We start from the raw sequence: 15,140 nt of genomic DNA, 5'->3' as shown, positions 1-15,140 counted from the left end.
AAAAAAACATCTGTGGGAATCTGTGCATGTTTCTGAGTGCCCGTCTGTGCACTTAATGATATGAATGTGCGTCCACCTCCCTTTCCCAATTACAGAGAGTGGAGAAGATACAAGTGTTAGAAAGGAAGAAAAAAAAAATGCTGTAATGCAAGGATGGATAGAATGATGCAATGATTGGAGAAAGATGGAGTGAGCAAGAAGCGAATTAGAGGAATGACAGAGGAAATAGGCAGACTCCATTAGCCAACAAGTCTCTCTCTTCTTGTCTTTCTTTTCATCTGTCTTGACTAAGAATATTTGATTTGATCTGTTCAGTTCTGTACTGACTTTTCTCATCTATCAGTCCAATCCAGTGACCCCCATAACTGACACGTTATTCTTATTCTTATCTTCTTGATCACTTTTCTTCATACCAGACACATTTTTTCATCCTTTTGAGCACATAGATTTCCTTATCTCTCTGTCAACATTCACCTACCTTTTTTTCTTTTTAAAGGAAAACTTCACCCTGGGTATTATGTTCGAAACTCCGTTTCAAACAACACATTAAATCAATAACACAGGCAAAGCACAGCAAGCTCAGATATCGAGTTTCAACGAATTACACCGCATAGAAAAAGTGTCACCTTAAAAGTCGCCGCTGAAGTGCTTCAAAAGAAAACTGATCGCAATCTAGTATCAAGCAGCGCATCTTACTGTGATAATGTGGCTAATGAACAGACACGGTGGATGTTTTCCTGAATGCAAATGGATGCAACAAAATACACAGCTTATTGAAAGCATACGTTTAAGAACAAAAAAGAGAAAGGCATACAATAAAAAAACATCTTCAATCTCAGAATCTGAACGTCCTTCTTCAGTAAAACCACTGTAAAATCAGAATTATGCTGGTCCACAGCAAACTGAAACACTGGGGGCATATTTGTTATTTTAGCTCCTCACCAAAACATAATCAAGTCACAGATGTATAATTGATGGTTTGTTGGTGGAAGACTCTCAGCTTTAATTTGAAAATTGCTTAGATTAGAAGGATTCAGGAATAACAGCTTTCTTTAAACGCAGAGCGTCTCCTCCTCAGGCTCTCAATCTTAATTGGACACACTGACACGAACCTCTAATGAAATGCTGACTTTTAATGCCCGCTCAACAATAATTTGTAGACTAGCTGAAGTGTGAACAGGAACCACCAAACAATGTTGCCTCTTTCTGGATTATTTACCTTACCTTTACTGCAGCTGTCTGTGTGGCACGTTTCTTGTTCTTCAGCAATTGAAACCCAACTCGATCAGATTAATATATATATATATATACAAACACAAATATATATAAATAAATACACACATGTGTGAGGCAGAGACAAAGCCTATAATTTTCTCTATTATAGTATATTCAGTGTATCTAAAATGTGTTAAGGCTCAATTGCAAGAAATGGTACACTGGAGATATACTGATAATATGTTTGTTTATTCTGGGCCTCTATTGGCCATTTTTTTTTAATCTTTTGATTTTGTCTTTATACACCACATAAAAACTATTTGGTATATTTTTTTTCACCTGTATGATCTTACAATTATTTTTTCACTTTTTTCGATTCTGGTCCCGCACCCGATGCACTCAGACCTTTCTGGTGTACTCATCACATTGATCAGTATCGTCTGAAGTCGCCAATCCTCAGGGATAGCTCCGATCTGAGCAATCGAAGCATTTTCTTATGCATTTTGTCATTACTTGTTAGCTGAAATTTGTCCAACATCAATGATGGCCCTGAAGAGCACTTCCTAGAGCTCAGCTGAGAGACTGTGTGCAGCGTTCAAACACAAGCGCTCACATTTTACTACCGCGCTTTGAACTATGTTTACGTGCAAAAAAAAAAACCCAGAAAGAATAAGTTGGTCTTCTTCCCCTCTCACAAACATTAATATCCATGTCAGCTGCATTGCTCTAGTTCTCTTTCCCTTCGCCAAACATAATCAGCAGACAAGTCAGCTGCCACACCTTTACATTCAAATGATTTGTTTTATTTGCTTCAGAAATTGGGACAGGAGGTGGGAATGTCGTCACATGCATTCCAGTTGGAGAAGGAAAACCAGTAAGATTTCCTCAGTGTTATGTTCATAAGAAACTATGAGCTGATAACAATGGTAAATGGACTGTACTTGTATAGTGCTTTTCTTGTCTTGCTGACCACCCATTCACACAGCATGTCTTAATGTCTATACGTAACTATGTGCTTTCTAACAGTGCCTTGCCCAAGGATGCTTTGACATGTAGCCCGGGGAAGCCAGAGTTCAACCACTGACCTTCTGATTGATGGGCGACTGCTCTTCCTCCTGAGCTACAGCCGCCCATGTAGCACTGCATTTAGCTCTATTTTTGTAAATAAAGAACACAGCAATGTGTTCGCTGGTATAAAATTAGACAGTATTATGTGTGTTACTGATTTAAAGAGACACAGATTGAAAGGCGCACAGTGCAGCCATGTTGGATGCTGATGTATGCGTGGACCGAGGAGGCTGCAACTTTCCCTGTCAGTTGTTTCTTTTCTTCTAGGAAGTCAGAAATTCCACCTTTGATTGATCTTAACTCACAGTGGGAGTGCTACAAGGTAGCATTTACATGTGATTGTAACACTGCGGTCTAAGTCGATGTGTGCATAACACGAACCAGCGTGTGCCAACATATGAAGATTTTGAACGGAATGGATCTGCTAATTCTGGGGCTCATTGGCTGAAACTGTCAATTCCAGTCAACAGCCCATTGATCAACTAGTGATCCTTCCGAATGTGATTAATGATACTAAAAGACATGTCAAACAGCTGACGGCTCTCGCCAAAGTCCATCCCGAAAGTTAAGCTTTTTCAACAGGCTCAAAATTCTGGAGGGGGGGAAAAATGACGGTGGAGTTTAACACACCTCGTGGTTATTTTTAGATGGCATTACCAACAGGCGGAACATAACACAAATCAAGATGTTCCTCTGAGATTTTTAGATAATAATGTTTCAAAGACACAAAAAACTATGTAAGCTGTCATGTTTACTTTTAATATTATTAATGACACACCAACATGCAAGACAGCATAATCTCAATATGTGCTGCACTCACAAGACTCAAGTTGACTCTTTATTCTGGCCATATGCCACCACCACATTGATTCTCACTGTCACATACAAACACTCACTTCTGTAGTCCAAGCCAAGTCTCCATACTGCTGGCTGGCTCCTCACATAAGGATACCCACCTCTACCTCGGATCAAAGGACTGAGCAAAAAAAAAAAACCTCTGGCCAGACACACACACACTCACCCACACACACCGAGTATAATACTTCCTACTCATTCCTGGTTGAGATCAAAAAGAGTCTTTTTAGGGCTGAGCCTATAGCACAAATCACCATGTGCAGACAAGTGTACACACACTCACACACACACACACAGAGCCACTCTCTCAAACACCTGCGGCAGATCAAACACAACAAGCTAAGAACACACACCTGCAGTAGGGCAGAGCCCTTGGACTGAACAAGTAAATCATGCTGATCACAATGACGTACACTCCTGCACTTTTACTCAGCCCAGCAAGACCTAATATTTTGTGACCGGTTACTCAAAATGGAAAGATCCCATTCAAATAGCCAATGATGGCTCCACCACAGTAAAAATATGCACAAAAAGAAAATACCCTCAGACAGGTGTATTTGGTACAGGGAGCACTGGAAGGGGGCCACGTAATGTTCTATTACTGAACTATCTTCCCTCAATATCACTCTATGCCCCATGGATGCCACCATAAAAATGTTAACACAACAGGAGAGGGGTCAGGGAAATTAGGATTACAAAGAAACCAGGACACAGCGAGGAATAAAGAGAGAGGAAATGCAGTGACAAAGAAAAAGTGAGACAGCCTGAGGCATGAGCCACTGGAAGGTTGCCAGTTTGATTCCCAATGCTCACTAAACATTCGGGATGAGGCAAAGAGTCACTTACTTCCGCTCACTGTGAGACTGTTCGTAAGCCTTCAACTAATCTTGTGCTGCCACTAAATGACTGGCAGTACAAGTGTTGAGTTTTAGAGGCATTTCCCAGGTGTTAGCAGAGAGAGTGAGTGTGTGCGTTTCCCTGATGTATCTCCAGCCACCTGCTACTTTATTTCCACCAGTTGTTCCTGCAAATAGGAATCTGTTTCTGGGCTGCCTTTGACACGTAACATGAAAACCAGAGTTCTGCATATTTTTTAATGACCATTTGTTATCTTTTACAATTCCATAATTGAATAAAATACTTCATTAATCCGCAAAGAGAAATTGTATTGTTGCATTATCTCTGAGAACAGTCACTGTAGAGAGCCTTTATGTAAGGCTACTGCACATAACAAGAATTATCTTGTGTTTCAGTCCTTACTCTAACTGAGCCAGAGAAGCCTCTGACTGAAGACATTCTGTTGTTCTATCGGTATGTTATGTAGAGGATGTGCAGTGTTGTCCATGATGTTGTGGAGCTTGCATAATCATAGTTTTATACAATCAGCTCCACTGGCTCCAGAGCCAACCATAGCACAGAGGCAACCTTCTTTATCAACTTGTTCAGTTTTCTTTGAGTCACTGACCTTGATGCAGCTGTCTCACATGATCTGAAAGCAACTGTACTCGCTACCCTGTACTAATAGAAGATTTGCAACATCTTGCTGCAAATATAGAAAAACCTAAATAAAGACTGATCCTCTGTATTTGGTATTATATCCAATGCTATACAACCTATTGTTTTATGGTGTATGCTCTGTCTGGAAGAAGTCTTGAACATCACACAACACCTAGGCTGTAAAATTCATCCATTTTCTATACCCGCTTAATCCGTCAGTCGGGTAGCTGGTACCAGTCCATCACAGGGCCCAATATGTAAAGTCTTGATCATGATGGGTTTTGTTGCTTGTGCGTCTTGTTTGCCTGATTTTAAACTGTGGCAGCAAACAGATTTAGCAAAGCAATAAGTCACTTTCTTCCCTTTTTTTCGTATATATTGCATAAAATACATATGAAAACAGCTACATTTTCATTGCTTCCAGTTTTCAGTCTCAGAGTCTTTTCTTTGATGCTGAACATAAAATCACGCTTAACGTACACAGCTAACACTGAGTACTTCTATGAAGCGCCCTGTGTGTAAGGATTCCTGATGTAATCAATCTCACTGAAAAAAAAAAATTTCTACAAAAAGAGAAGGCAAAGAACGGCCTTGAGAAAATTAAATAAAATGTTCACTATGGCTCAACTTTGAATATGGTTATAAACAAGCCACAGGGGCTTATTAGTACAACTCTGGAGTATACAGCACACAACCTGCATGATTTATATAGAAAGTAAGTTTCATGAACATTTATTTAAAGAGGAACCCGTGTAATTATTGCTTCGATTACAGACTAATGCTCATGCAAGCTGTCTGTGGACATTTTTCGAGGCATTCAGTTGTACATGACTTCAACAGATTTCAGGGATCTCAGGGTTCAAAGTGCTTAATACTATTAAAACCCATAAAATGCACTGAACGTGATTAAACTGTCCCAGTGGTTTCATCTATTAGTTGTCTCATCGTCCTCTGGCTGTGCCTGACTTGAAAAGTTCTGAAAACAGGCAAAGGACATAAGTCACATGTAGGTTATCTAAAAAAAATTAAAATAAACCAGTGCTGTGGGATAAAAATATCACAAACAAAAATCCATTATGTAAATGATGTTTGTTTGTTTCTATTTCTTTTTTTTTCTTCCACATTTCTTGAACATGTACGCTCCGGATCACTTCCATATCTGACCCGTGACTGTGGTTTATTTTTCGCCTGGCATTCTGTTTTTTTCTCCGCTTTTCATGTTCGTTTCTATCAAACGCAGAGGAAAAGAAAATACCCAAAGGCCTCGAGCAGCAGCCATCAGCCAAGATTAAATTTCACAAAACCTTACAAATAATCAATTCGGAAAATGACAAAAGGATTGCTGGTCGAGGTTTTAGGTCGTCTCTTTTTTTATAGCATTAGGACTTCCCTTTGATTCTCTCTTAAGGGAATTTCATTTATATACATATATATATGCAGTAAGATTCATGTGTATAATGATAAGTACAGAAGTAATGCATGAAATTCCATCTTTGCAAAGCATACAGTGTTGTCAGTTTTCTATTTACACACGTACAAGAAACGGATTCAATACAAAATAAATGTAATTATTGTTGATAGAGATTATGTCATCATAAAAAATACAAATAATCATGATTTATTAAAAGATAAATTTGCCCATTTCATTCTTAATTTCTAAAATGTTTCATTTATGAAATGATAGTGATCCCTCGCAGCCTTATGTGTGCACGTAGACAACAATGCAGCAGACTAAGACAACATTTGAATTCCTCTGCTCACGTCTATGCCGCAGATACAACACAAAAAATGACTGCAGATGGCCGCTGAAACCTCAGAGCAACAGAAAAATGCTGCACAGACAACAAAGGAAGGACATAAATTTGAGATTTTCAACTCTTTGTCACGTTTACTTCCTAAGGTTGACCGCTCATCGCGGCATGGAAAATGTTTTTGTGATGTTTCAAAGAAAGATTAACCTTTTAAACGCAAAAAAAATGCATTCTGTTTTGATTTCTCACCTTTGTTTGGAAGCCCAGAAACACCTCCGGTGTTTTACATGCAATTGTTTTTAAGCGTTTCTGCTTTTTTCAGCGTGGTTGGCTGTTGTGAAAAGTGTTGTGAACATTTGCAGTATGGCAGATGTTAAACTGATGATGATGTTTTCTCAGTTTGCATCACGACTGTTTTCTTTCCATATCACTTCCGTCACTTTAGCCCCACTTTTTGACCTTACCCCTTCATCTTGTGCACTGCCACATAAAATGAGGTTTCCCCGATTCATTTAGGGATCTAAAGTAAAGATTTTAACCCCTAACCCCTGTAGCAGCGCTCTAAAGGGCAGTATATGTACACATTAGCACAGTTTTGCATATAAAGGGGAAACTTAATGGTACATAAAATAATCTTGTTGTAGTTTTTTGGCATCTTTTGCCATGATAAAAACAGACACTCAAACACAAAATGTCTCTCCTACAGGAACTCAACTAATTGACTTGGAGTCATGAGCATATATGCATGCTTATGCCCCTGTTTTTCTGTTTGTCTACCATCAATCAGTTTTCTGTTTTTCCAAGGAGCTATGAGTGTTCTCTTTTTTAAATTTGGATGTCTCGCTTGCAAAACATATTTCAAAGCATAAGATAAGAATTTTGTGTTGTACGAACCCACCCTGAAGCTCTTCACCGAGTGGATCAATGGAAACCTTGTCTCTCTATCTTCCATGATAAAAAAAGCAAGGGCCAAACCTCAAATCAACCTTCATTCCACCTGTGTGGTCTGGTGGAATCGATTCTTTTGTCCCTCACGGGGACACACAGAGGTAAAAAAGAATGACATCCAACAGAGAAAAAAAAGTGATGCGAAAAGAACAAACGCATCAAAAGAAGTGCAAAAATATTCAAGACTGAAAGCAGAGGAGGAGCTCGGTGCATTCCACTTTGTTCCTATTTCAAAGCTCTGAAGAATTTTTCTTTTTGAGGAAAAAAAATCACAAATGCATCTTGCGGCCAAGTGACATGCAAAGAAAGCTTTTGGTAACTATATCTATGCCTCATGTTTTAGGTTTTGACACTCAAACTGACAGCATTCATAACAGCACTGTAGTAAAGTAGGATACAGGCTAACATGATCCCTGACTCGTGTGTGTGTGTGTGTGTGTGTGTGTGAGAGACCAAAGACAAGGTGACAGACACATATGCTGCTCTCTAATTTGCAAACACACACAAACATACGTGCGATTATCCTCCATTAGGAGACTGCAGGCTTTATCGGCCATGAGAAGCAAACGCCAACAGAAGTTTAGCATCAGTCTGAAGCAAAGACACACACTTAACACACACCTGCCAGCAACATGTGCTGATGGTCGTTTGCAGCCCTGTCAAGATCTCTTTCTCATACCAGGTCTACATAGATATAACAAAACACTCAAACTCTGTCCATGTCCAGCACACATTCTCACAAACACACACACTGCACAAAGTGTCAGGCATCTGTGGAAATGTGGTGATTTGTTCCTCCTGACAGATAGGAAATAAGGGAGTTGACCAGGGACCTCACTTCCTTTTAGACCTGACTTACCTGACATCTATCAGGCAACCCCCACTATCTCCCACACTGAGACACACACACACATCCACGCCGTCTTCTCCAATCTTTGGCCCCTTTCTCTACAACAAGTACACACACACACACACACACACACACACACACACACACACAATCCATCAAATAGATCTCTCCTGGGACCGCCTCCAGAATCCAAATGTGGAATTAAACACTTGTGTGTAGACAAGGAAAGTGCAAGCGCATTTCTAGACATGGAGCGAGCAACTATTTCCATATTTTCTGAAGAATGTCACCTATCATTAGCCAGAGAGCACCTGTTTCTCTCTCAAGCCAATGCAGAGACACTTCTCCATATTCTCTGGAGTGCAGGATCAAGGCCTGTAAAGCTCTCGTCTCAAGTTTTCCCTCAGTGTGCTGAGGGCTATACACAGGGACAACTCTGTAAGCTTTTTACATACAGTCATTATTGATTGAAACACGTGCGTCAGCCCCACACACCTGGACTGAAAGTGAGCGGTCAACTGCCGTGCTGACAAGTAAAACCGATCGATCGCATCTCTATGACACGTCAGCAAACAAGTGTTTTAAAATTTTCATTTGGATTGAAGACCTGCGTGCAGCACAAAATGAGTGTGTCCATGCGGTCTTTATGTTCACATCCCAAGTGATCAAAATACATCTTATACAGAACCTTTTGACATGGGACTGAATGCCACTTGGACCCATTGCAGACAAATACCAAGTTTAGTTTCTGTTGGTGTTGGTGAGTTTTTTGTCCAATGTGAATAGGACTTAGGACAAAGGAGAGAGTACAACTTACAACAGTTTTATAGGCATTGGCTGCCTGTCTGCTTCAACATTGATTTTAAGATCCTTTTGGTTTAAATAACTCTCAGCAGTCTTGGTCGTCCCTTTTAAATTATATACTTTTATATTGTGAACCCATCAGAGGCTCCTGGGAGCAACCTTGGTGAAGATCTGAGTAGCAGTGATATCTTTCATATCGGTTTTAAAATTTCTATTATTTATCTAAATTCGATTAGTGCATCTTTTCTTATACTTCTTGTTCAGTTTCAAATGTAATTTCTTTTACTTACTCAGCTATACATTTCAGTCGCTAACTGGAGTTATTTCTCTGGATACTTCTAAACACTGGATTATCGTCAGGTTGCACGTTATGTTCAACTGAATGTCAGTAGTGCGTGTGCATGAAGGCATGTTTGCCAAAATCTGTAAGGCCGCTAAATAAAAGTCCAATTAAAAACTGTGACCCACTCTGACAATGACTAAAGCTTACTTCTAACCAAATAATTCACACTCAGTGGTGCATATTTTGAGGGCAGGTCACAGTGTAATTATGTTAGCCATCACATCTCATCCGTCACTCTTTATGTTCCCGGCAACATGCTTTGCCAAGTTGATTCTGTTCAGTTTCTCAGTCTACACAGCTCATAAACATGCAGTGCAAGTGGGTGTTTTGGTAGTACTTGGCTTACCTCACAATCAACTCAACTGTGGTAACCAGGATGAATGCAACAGTGCCTGATAAACTTCGAAATGGACACCTGACTAAAACAACAATGAAAATCATTGCCAGCTTTTGTGATAACTCAAAGGATCTATTTCCTGGTCGGAAAAGTAAAGGCAGCTCTATCCATAGCTATTCTTTGTAACCTTACATTTCAGTTTGAAATGCGCCAAAATTCAGATTTTATTTTTAGCAATGCTAATTGCTAATTTAACACATTTTCTGCGAATTACAAGCAAAGGTTGACACAATTTAGCAAGACCAATAGATACATAGAGGGTTGCATAAGAGTGTCAGAAAGGCCGTGCAGCGTGGACAAAGATAATCACTTAGATGAGGCTTCCAATTTACCCACCCCCCCCCCATTAAAGTACAGTTAGGCTAATTTGCACATCCGCTTTAAGTGTTTGACACTGATGAGAAAGAAGGACTTTTGTGTGTACGTGAGTGTGGGGGTGTGTGCTCACATGTCCGAAACTGCATGCAAGTCTATTTGATTTGGGTTTTGCCGTCAAGCACAGAAACTTTCTCAGCGTACAAGCCACCATCTAAATGTCCTATCTGTGACCTCAATTCACTTAAGCATGCCCTGTGGCCCAATCAACGCCAAGCTCTGACTGAGCTAAGCCAATGGCATGTGTCCTATCAAACTTAATCACATACAGATAGATCCACAAAGTGGGTCAGCATTGCTGTTGAAGCCTCATTTTGGACAAGTTGAAAAAAAAGAAGGTGACTTCCAAATTCATGGCAAGAAACTAAACTTTGGTACGAGCCACGTTTTTTTTTTCATAATCAGGAAAAGCACATTAGTTTCACAGCTGGGTTGCTCCAGCCACATTTATATGAAATTACCTTCAGCAAGGTTAGCAATAATGACAAGTAGCAGTATTTTCTCATTAAACTTTGGCTACAGACCATTATCATTATACAAATTAGAAAGTGGGAAAAATGATTCTCCTTGTATTATAAGCTTAATCACGGCTAAGACTTTTTTAAAAACGTCTTTTCCCATTTTAAAGTTATTCAATGCATTATTCGATCCTGCATGGTTTCAGTTGAGTTTTTCAAAAATGTTTAAAAATCATGCTCTAAGTTAAGCAGAGTGGATAGATTTAAACACCTGCTCTCAGAAAATCGAGAGAATTTTCCAAGCGTCTCATCTTTTAGCTCCATAATTAAAGACAGCGATTAATTTTGGAGAAAGTCTCTCAGAAATGAAGAATATGAGTGACATTTTGAAACACACTGACTATGACCCATCCTTGACTTCACTCAGAATATAAAGTCTACGGTGAGGTGCACTCTGAATCCACACTGGAAATGTGAATAAGTCAAACAGCTGTGGAGCAGAACCCACTCAGTGACAGGGAGGCAGTGGGGGAGCCGAGGGATAAGTTATGAATAAAAAAGGGAGGGAGGGAGGGAGGTGAGCCGATGAGAGGTGGAGGAAAGGGAGAGGAAGAGGAGGAGAGAGACAGCAAAATGCTGCCGTCACTTAAACTCTAAAATGAAAGATCGATGAGCTTATTTAAATGTGCTCCCAGAGACGAGAGTTGGCTCATATAAACCCTCACATTTATGAGGAGGGGTGTAGGCATCGATTGACTCTGAGAAAAGAAGAGAGGGGCTGAAAGAAGCAGAGGGGCAGAGGGGGAGGAGGGTGAAAGGGACACAGAGAGGCAGGGAGAGATCAAGGATCAACTTTGCCACATGAATTTCATCCTTTTCCTCCTAAAATAAAACATCCTAACACGTGCTAGATGGAGGGGTCGGAACCTGGAAAATCTACAGACTTTGATTGGCTGCTTGGCACGGCTTATCAGATCAATAATCCCTTCCACCACGACCAGCCATGTCCTGAATCTCTATAATAATTTTCAAGTCACCCCCTACCCCTGCAGCGGAGACAGCTGGTGGAGCTGGCGGGTTTGGGGGTGGGAAAAGTGGGGGTGAGGTACGCTGGGTGCTGGTGGTGAGACCTTGACATTAATGGGAGGATTGAAGGAGCTGACGGTGCAGCCACAGGATGGAGGAGTGAGGGGGGTGGTGGGGGAGACGAAGTGTGTGACAAGTGGGAAAAGAAGAGAGAGGAGAGCAACTTTTGACACACGCAGAGGTGTTGTCATACCGTCATCATCGATTGAACTGCAGGCACAGATTTCTGAGTGACAAGCGCAATACACTGCATCCCCACCCATCCCCAGCCCCTCTCCATTTTTTCATTTCTCCACCTTTCCCTACCTCTCCTCTCATGCTCCACTCCTTCTTCCACCTCCTCCTCCTTCTGACTTTCTCACACTCCCCATTACACCTCTCCCTGTGCTCCCATTTTCACAGTCACGCAGCCACTTTCCTGCACTTAAACAGCGCATATATTCTCCGTGCCTCCCAGAACGGCGCACCCCCACTTCTGGTTCACACACACAAGCACAGACATTCCTGAGACCCCCTCCTCCACACAACCCCAAAGTCTCGGCTTCACATTCTGCCCTCAGCGCCATCTGTGACCCACAAAAAAAGTGTGTGTCAACACTCGGCCTGACCTTTTCTGTGCTTTTGTTTTTGTCACTCTCCCATGAGGCACATGCACGCATAACGTGGAAACTTTTATGCGTTCGAAAAACATCAAAAATGCTCCATTAATTGTAGCAATAAAAAATAAAGAAATAAACAATATGGCAACGCGCTATTCCCAGCTTTGGTAAGAAATCGATATCTCCTCATATCTGACTTTTCTTCTGTTGTCGTTTGCAACAATTACCCCACACAGCTTGCTCTGCAACAACAGGTCTCGCGTACTAACACGGACACCTGCCAGCTCAATAGGTCGGGCAGTGGACTAATAGGGAGCGACCTAAATTAATACACTGCTTGTACTTAACTATTTGTGCATTTGTGTGCCTTGCTGCCAAATAAAGCACTGCAGCCAACCAGGTCACTGACTAAGAGAGGGATTATCAGAGCCCAGAAAAACTGTAACACTGCCCCCCCACCACCACCACCCCCATACATCCTCATTACCTTAATCCAACAATCTATGCATCACAATAATAAAAATGATTAACTGTGGATGCTACCTCTCTTCCCATCTCTCATAGGGATATCTTAATGAATAAGGGAAAAAAAACACTGTAAGCCCCGCAATAACCACCTCCCTGTCTTTTTCTCCTCATTATCTGGGCTTTTTGCCAACTCATCACGGTTAGTAATGAGTAATTACAGGTATATTACAGGTATTGTATGAGTGAATACTACTAACATTTTTCTCATTGTGTACCATCAGGCATATGACCTAGGAGTCCTGAGAGTTCATCTCTTACCTTGACCGTGCAACATGTGGCAGCTGGTGCCGAGAAGGAGCAGAAGAAAAAGAGGCAGACAGCGGCTCCCGCTACGGACCGTCCCGGTCTCTCTCATCATATGCCTGCGCGACGCTGCGAGTTCTTCCACACGCTCCGGGGATCCCTTGCGGCAACTTCCCGGTTTCATCCTGCGCGAGATGTGGAGGAAAACAAGTGTTCGCGACAGTGCTGGCTCAGCTTCTCTCAGTCCTGTGCAGGAATGGGGATAAATCAGAGCGACGAGGAGTCTTTGGCACCGGCTGCGGGGCGCCTTTTGTGTTTCAGCTAGGATCAGATCTCCAGGAGTTCACCACTGCAGCTCCGGCGTCCAAAACTCTGCAGGCAGCGGGGTGAGCTGCAGAAAGACAGGATACTTCCCCCGGTGGTGGTGTGGCTTCACGGTATAACTGAGCCTTTATCTACGACTGCGGCTCCGGAGCCCGTGTGTGACCTTATAAACCTCATCTTAATTTAGATTGATCAGAACAACAACGACAAAAAAATATTAATACACTTGAGAGTATTTCAGACTTATCAGCTTATTCCCTGCTATCGACCTCAAATCCGAGCTTGTTTTGATGTCTTCACCAGGGATTTGTCCCGTGGATCATTTATCTGTTTAGACAGTGGTCGCATTAGCAGAGGAGCGATAAAACATGGAAATTATCCACCAGTGGTGCACCTCTATGAGTGGATGCTCTAAAAAAAAATCAATCCACTAATTGATTCTGTGAGTAACCCTGGATTTGATCTGCAAACAAATTAGAAAGGGCGCTCCCGAGTCTTTTCCAGCAGTGGTGACGGCGAAGGGCGGGCTGCGGTGTGTTATTTGGGCACAACTCAAATTTCCAGTTTAACTCTTTGCCCAGCCATATTCCTAAATGGAAATTACTTCAACTCTTCCAGGGGTGGGAGCACTCCTTCCTCGGCAGCCAGTTAAACTATAGTCGTGCTGTGATGCGCGGCAGCTCGGATTACGCGGAAAAATGACACAACAGGTTAACATGAAATTAAGAACAAAATCAAGTTTCACAACAACAGCCGGTAGTTTTCTCCCTCTGCATACGTGCAATACGGAGAAGGGAGGAAGTAAAAGCCACAACTGATACTGCGACACCAGAGTCTCTCGCTGTCCACAGTCTTCAACACTCTCCAGAAAAAAAGTCAGAGTAAAGCGCAAATTCAGGTACGCTTTCAGTACGTTTTATCGTTGTCCGTTCGTACTCACAAGAGTTTCTCTCCTCAGTAAGCCCCGTTTTAGCCCGTTTCTTCCGACGCGGCACCCTGTTGAGGCTCGGGGAGCCGTCTGAGGCGATGAGTCTCTCTCTCAACTGAACACCTGCCACCCTCCTCTCCTCGACACACACTTGGGGGAGAGAGAGGGCTCTTATTTCATTATCAAATGCGTAATCAGTCCGTTGTAAAATAAACTAACTAATATCAACGAGTTTAAATTATAGTTTTTGCTCCACTATCACATGCATACTATTGGCTGACTCTCTCCTCTTGCTGCTCCCTCGGTATATTCCAAACTCCAAACTAAACTTCCATTCACTATCATCCGTCGTTGCTGATTGGCCAAGCTGGTTGCTCCTGCTTCTCCTATTGGATAGTCCGAACCAGAGGGGCGGGAAGCAAAGCCTCTACTGAGACCTTGGTGAACGGCGCCCCCAAATCCCCAAAGTGTCCACACAAAAAGTGATATGTGTGTGCTTACTGCTTTCAAAAAATAGTTTACCAAAAGTTAATAAAAGTAGTTTAGTAAAAGCACGACATGAAAGGAATCTGCCCTTGGAAGCTTTTCACCATTCTTGCCCCAGAGAAGGAAATCTCATTGCTTTATTTGACTATATATGATGTATTTGACTAAAGGCGAAACTCAGTGGACCACCAGTGGTGGTTCAGCTACACATATAACAAAATAATTGCCTGGAGCTATATCTTAGTACTACTGATAACCTAGATTCTTCCATAGTAAGGGTCGTTAAATGGCACATTAATATTAAAGCCTACAACACTGTGACCTTATCTTTTATTGCCTGAATAAATCCTAAGAGACAACCTTTCCATCCCTGGAGTGGCCAAAT

General features: G+C 41.7%; 1 protein-coding gene across 1 annotated transcript in view; it reads right to left on the bottom strand.

Moving 5' to 3' along the window:
• LOC140305783 (protein sidekick-1-like) overlaps positions 1–14,557 on the bottom strand; it is a 224,884-nt gene extending 210,327 nt beyond the window's left edge. Inside the window, exon 1 of the mRNA XM_072384767.1 lies at positions 13,033–14,557. Within this exon, the coding sequence (XP_072240868.1) occupies positions 13,033–13,201 (169 nt within the window). The 5' untranslated portion in view covers positions 13,202–14,557. The remainder of the gene's footprint in view (positions 1–13,032) is intronic.
• Between the last annotated feature and the right edge of the window lie 583 nt (positions 14,558–15,140).

This window comes from Leuresthes tenuis, unplaced genomic scaffold, assembly GCF_036924035.1.
Source record: "Leuresthes tenuis unplaced genomic scaffold, fLeuTen1.0.hap1 SCAF_4, whole genome shotgun sequence".
NCBI lineage: Eukaryota > Metazoa > Chordata > Actinopteri > Atheriniformes > Atherinopsidae > Leuresthes > Leuresthes tenuis.
This window is presented reverse-complemented; position numbering and strand designations above follow the sequence as displayed.